The 6,255-nt window shown below is 40.5% G+C and overlaps 1 protein-coding gene across 1 annotated transcript in view; it reads left to right on the top strand.

Moving 5' to 3' along the window:
* The window catches only part of LOC109142234 (C-type lectin domain family 4 member E), a 4,284-nt gene extending 1,423 nt beyond the window's left edge, over positions 1-2,861 (top strand). Inside the window, exons 3-5 of the mRNA XM_027286158.1 lie at positions 1,491-1,645; positions 1,738-1,871; positions 2,353-2,861. Coding sequence (XP_027141959.1) covers positions 1,491-1,645; positions 1,738-1,871; positions 2,353-2,503 — 440 coding nt within the window. The 3' untranslated portion in view covers positions 2,504-2,861. The remainder of the gene's footprint in view (positions 1-1,490; positions 1,646-1,737; positions 1,872-2,352) is intronic.
* Positions 2,862-6,255: the final 3,394 nt, after the last annotated feature.

The following is a 6,255-nucleotide window of genomic DNA, read 5'->3' as shown; positions in this document are numbered from 1 at the left end:
CGCCTCTGTGCGTTGGCTGTGTGTTTGGGGATACTCTGTGTCTTCCTGACGGGGACCATCACTGCCGTCATCTACAGTGAGTTTCATTTCAACACGCTCTATTGTCTATTGAAATAAAGAAATAGCAGCTCATGTCACATTTAGACCAACAGAGACTGACTGACTGTCTGCCTCTCATCTTCGTCGTAGTGAGTGTGATAGTGGACGAACAGGAGGCAAATCTCAGCAACCTCATGGCAGAAAATCAGCAGCTGATCATGGCGAGGAGCATCTTACAGACAAAGACAGACGAGCTGAGCAGAATCAACGACAACTTCAACTGGACCCTGAACACCATCCTGAAATATGACAACTTTCCAGTAAATGAATACTGCCCAGAAAAGAGTAAGTGCATCTGTCTATATCTGAGCACTATTAGCTTGATTCCCAGCAAACTGCATAAAACCTAAATCATAAATCAACAACTACAAAAACAGCTATATTGAAAAAAGTATCAACGGATAATGATCAATGAGGGCATGTAGCACTACATTATGTAAGCATTTCGTAATAATCTGCCACATTTTGTAATAAAACTAGTGGTACTTCTCTAGTGGCAACAGTAGAAAAACAAACTTCTATTTATGTACAATAAAAGATAATCAGCCTGAAAATGACTAAACTATGTACAACAGACACTTCCACACTTTACATCATATCTTTAAATCATGTCTTTATTTACTTCTTCTCTCTTTCTTTCTTTCAAGTCGCAAAACATGAGTTACTATTTCTTCCAAAAAAATGCCCATATAATTGTGAAATGTCCATATAATAGGCCATGTGCCTCAACACAACCCAGGCCCTCATCCACTTGCTATTCTTTCCTTTCATCATAAAAAAGTGCAATATGCGGGGCGGTCGGTTGCGTAGTGGGTTAAGCAGCCGCCCCGTGTGTGGAGGCTATAGTCCTCGCTGCAGCTGGCCCCGGTTCGACTCCCGCATCGGACGGCCATTTACTGCGTGTCACTCCCCCCTGCTTCCTTTCTATCTTCAGCTGTCCTATCATAAAAGGCCAAAAAAAAAAATCTTAAAAAAAAAAAAAGGGCAATATGTAACAGCTTATTACAAAATGCGACAAAGTTGTGTTCAAGAACTGTATTACAAAATGTGGCAGATTATTACAAAATTTGGCGCTACGGGGCACGTATATGAATGCAGGTAAATGTCAAAAAGCTGATAAAAAGCTCGTCATCACATGAGAGACTGCATATACTCCACCTGTGTTGCTTTCCATATGGACTGTTTACCAGCATGCAACTAAAGCCCGCTCAGACATGCTCTTCATCTGTCTAACTATATCTGTTCATATGTAACGGTGACAGTGATGGTTGCTATCAACAACAGGATTTTCTAATTGTGTAAAATTAACTTTTCATTCACAGTTGACCTTAAATTTAAGCCCAATTTAGCACTTCAAATAACATCTGCTCCTGTTCTGTTTCTGTTTTTAGAGTGTCGGCTGTGTAAGGAAAACTGGATTCTGTTCCAGGAAAAGTGCTACCTGATTGACCTCAGAGACTCTCCTTGGCTGACGTGGGATGAGAGCCGAAAGCAGTGTCAGAATTCCAATGCAGATCTGGTTGTTATTGATAGTCTGGAAGAACAGGTGAGTTATTCAGTTTTAAAATTCAGATTTTTACATTGCAACTTTAACCTGTGACTTTAACTTTAACATATTTGACCTGTCGTGACTTACAGAAGTTCATCAGTAATCACAGCCAATTCTATTATGACAAATTCCATGGATACTGGATTGGCTTATATAAAGATCCTAATGAATCTTCTGATGACCAAAAGTGGCTCTGGATTAATGGACGTATTGACACTCTAAAGTAAGAATAATTTTTTTACTAAATATTTGAATTTATTTATCTCAGCCTTGTGAGAGAGTATGAGTATTAAAGTCAGCTGATAGACAACCTGCAGAGACTCCAAGAAGTGTCTAGTCTGGCCACTCAAGGCTTTTATACTACACATCACATTCATACACTGATGGCATTGATTACCATGCAAGGTGCCAATTGCAACTTCACACACTTAGTTCTTAAAAGGCTCAGAAATGATGACAGTCTGAACAATGCAATTCCAGGACAACTGGGCAAATAGTTGAGAAAATTGTGTGTGATTCCATCAGAAAGCTCCAGAAAAGCTGATGCATGTTCTCTGAGACGCTTGTTTCAAATACAGAGAATGAACTTTTCATTTTTGAAATAAACAAATAAACTAGTTAATGTTACACTTCGTTGAATAACGATCTTCTCACAGCAGATGTGTTATTAAGGTTACCGATATGTTCATGTTCTGTGATTGAAGGTACTGGTTGCAGGAACAGGACATTGGTACCCCTGGTCCATGTGTGATGGTGATCCCCAAAAAAAATCCTTCAGCCAGCTGGGACACAGCAGACTGTATAATGCAGAACAGATTCATCTGTGAGATGGACCCTGTGATATGGCCTAATTAGTTACTGCAGTCTTCATGTTGGGTACAAAATATTTTTTCCAAAACAGGAAAATTGGATCATTTTGTCTACCTGTACTGTGTTGTATACAAAGTTGTGTGATTATGTATATTTTTAGGTGTTTTTGGTGTCTTTTGGAACAGAAATCTAGTTTGAATGAAGCTGTAAAACATGTAACTCTAAGAAATGATGACAAAACAAGACAATATCTATTAGCAGGGGCGTAAATATAGACAGTGCGGGCAGTGAAGTCACACTGGGGGCCCGTGAAGCAGGCCATTCAGCAATGTGCTTGGTGGAGTGATTCAGATTTCCACCTTAAAAATAAGTTAAAAATAGTGCCATCTGCTATATATGTTCTAAAAAAAGGGCCAAACAATCTCTGCGATGAATTTTCCATTTTTGGGGGATTTTAATAGCCAGTAACATCTTTATCGACAAAACTCTAGGTGGATAATAGTGCCCAAAAACTGCAGTTCCTCAAACATCCACCGAGGTTGCTTCAAAATAAGTCCGAGCAATAAGGGGAAGGACCTGCAATGTGTATTCAATGTAATATTATTAATGATAAGTCATGTAATCAAGCTCAGGTCTTTCCTTCTGCCGACCCAATGTGTCAGAATCTTTTAAGCAACTGTTGACTTGGCAATCGGGCGTGTGTTGTCGCTGAGTTGCTCCATACTGTACATAAAGACCAGTGTGTCCAAATGGTGGTTGTGGCCGACAAAGATAGAGAAGTTTAGGGGCAATTGTTTGTAAGTCATGTGCGTCATTATGTTTTGTCACCGGTTGTAGTAAAGTTCCTCTGTTCTTTAATCCACAGTTCATTCATTTCCCATCTTTGTTTTCACACTATTATTTGTTTTTTACCTGAACTGTTTTTATATAATACTTCCTCTACTTTTGTCCTGTAGATTTTGTGTGTGTGTTTGAAACTTTTTGAGCTCATCTATGAAGGACGCTATGAACGGTGCTGTATGCAACAACATAAAATGTTTGGACAAACCTTCCCATTCACTTTTTTTCTTCAGTTTTGTTACTTTGTACATGTAGATGACAGAAAACGTCAAAACTGTGAAACAACACATAGGAAACATGTGGGAAACTAACCTTTAACAACTGTGGGCTCAATCCAGGATCATAACAAAGTGGGAGGGGGACCGCACAGGACACAGCAAGTGAATCAAATAATTTCAACAAGACTCAACGTTTGATTTTGAATTTGTTTAGGTTAGCCATAGTTGTTATGATACACGTTTTTTAAGTTTTTGCACCTACAGCATCCAACCCCACACTAAGTACTGGATGTGTTGTACATAACATATGTAGTTTGTCTGACATTGGGTTTGTCTAATGAATTATCTGGCGGTCTGACATGGTCGCTGTTGGTCTCCCTCTTTTGAGAGAAGCAGCTAAGTTTTAGGAACAATAATCGGCTTTCATGTAAGTCTAATTTTCGGAAGTTCATCAAAAAATGATCATGTTTGATTTTAATTAAATTAGAATGTGTTTGGTTTTTAATTTTTGGTAAAGTTCCATTAAAGTTTTTTAGTAGTTCTTTGATTCGTCCCTTAAAGGATAAGAAACATAAATCTGTACATCTGAAAGAATCACACACGTGAAATTTGATGTTGCACGTTTAAATTTGCATATAAAATTCAGGATTTCAGGCAATAAAGTACTTCATAATCATGTGAACTTCTGTTCTGTCTCCTTTTATGAAAATAATGAAACTACACCATTTCGTGACGGTGTGATTAAAGTTTTCCACTAAAGGCTTAATCCACATTATTTGGGCATTAAAGGCAAGTGAAATCGGCACCACATCTAGTCTATGAGATGTCCCAAATCGAAAAATGTCAACACGGACCTTTGATTTTTGGACTTTGGGTTTTTGGGTTTCACTGTATCAAGCAGAGAGAGTTTTTGGCATCAGACTAAAGAGCTGAGCTGAATAGCAACAACACAATGTTCATGTTGGAACATTCTTAAAAGGTTTACATCGCCACCAAACATCAAAACAAACCGGTGTTAATTCAGTCCCACTTGAAATCCGCAAACCCGAAGTTCCAACAGTTTCAGATGTCGACTAAGAAAAATCTATTTTCAATGACACACGGTGAGGTGGTTTAACAGGCAGAAGAGGCACAAGAGTTTTTGATGTCATCAACCTTGTAACTGGTTTTGATTTACTAGTAAATACATCCCAAACAACAGAAGACATCTCAATTCATTTACAGGTCAAATGTCAAATCAAAAAAGAGAGCACTCCTCAATTTAGGTCGTGTCTGGCTGATGTAATTTCCCCTCTAAACAGCATTTTAAACCGGTTCATGCAACGTCCGAAGCGTTTCAATCAAACACGACTCTTGAGTTTCTTCGTTTTCTTCTTTTGGGCGGAAGCACCTCATTGTTTAAAATGTCATCTATTGAACTTTTGTCCCTTTTTGCATTTTTTTCCTTTGCTGCTTTTACTGTCCTCAAACAAAACAGCAGGAGGTGTTATTCTTGGTTTTTGGAGCGCGGGTCCCTGAACCGCCCCGACTGGCGGGACTCTGTTGTCGTTTACACTGCTCTGCCGCGGCAGGTCTCACTGGCATGTTTAGAGGAGTTCTTTTTCTTCTTCGTCTTCTTTACTTGTGTGTCAGTGCAGCTCAGCAGTCCTCCTCCGGACTCTCTGTCGCAGGTGAAATCACTCTCTCTTCCTCTTCATTGTTCTATGTTTTCCGCTTTGTCTTGGGTGAATGGTCTGCTTCACCCGTTCTCCACACAGGATCACGGCGTCCCACTGGCGTTCTTTTTTTCTTCGGTTTTGGGTTTCGTTCCTTCCGACGTTCAGACCGTCATCAACATCAACCTCGTCGATCGTCCAGTAGATCTTTTCTTTTGTCCCTCTTGTCTCCTCTGAGAGTCCTCGCCGTACCCTCCCCTCCCTCCGCCTCTCAGCTCTCGGCATCAGCTACTGGCAGGTTGGGTGGAGTTGCTGGTCTGGCTCTTCTTGCGTCTTGGCATGGAACTCGCCTCACGCTGCTGCTGCTAAGCCTGGCTGAACTTGGGCGCTCATGGTCAACCGTGCCTGGCTCCGCTAGAGAAACGACAGAAACGCATGAGAAAATGTAATTCCGGGTTTAGATTTTTACACTTCTTTACAAACTTCGCTATTGTGTTTTTTTTTACTGACAGTTCAAACGGAAATTAGAACTCAGAGAACTTTATGAATGAACTTCTTGTGAGCCGTGCCGTCTCCACAGGCCTTCATTAGGAGGTCATTAGCAGAAAGGCTGTTGGCATAAATGAATTATGTCAATTAAAGCACTGTTTAGAAACATGATTATAAGGAATAACAACAGTTTTCTTAGCTCAGGGGTGAAAAACGCTAACATGGATTTTCCCGTAAGTTCTAAAAATCCAAAATGTGGTACTGGTTATGTTTTTTTTAGCAATAACTCGCTGCTGATCTCTGCCTCCCTCCACCAGTTCTCCCAACATATTAAAGTAACCTCGGCCAGCCAACGCTCTGTCTGCATCTTGAAGTGGAAATCGTCACTCGCGATAACTACAAAAAAAAAAAAATCATCAGATGAAGGTTCTCACTGATGGGTGCTGGAGAATCCAGTGTTCTTGTCTATCCTCCTCCCTCGTCTGAGCTACTGCGGTGTCGTCGGAAGTGGAAGCCTTCGGCTACGGCTGCTCCTGACCAGACAGCAGTGGTGGCCGACGGACAGAGAAGCGAGGAGACGAAGACAAAACACAGA

This window comes from Larimichthys crocea, chromosome XIII, assembly GCF_000972845.2.
Source record: "Larimichthys crocea isolate SSNF chromosome XIII, L_crocea_2.0, whole genome shotgun sequence".
NCBI classification, from domain to species: Eukaryota; Metazoa; Chordata; class Actinopteri; family Sciaenidae; genus Larimichthys; species Larimichthys crocea.
The sequence above is the reverse complement of the archived record's forward strand: the minus strand, read 5'-3'. Positions and strand labels throughout refer to the sequence as shown.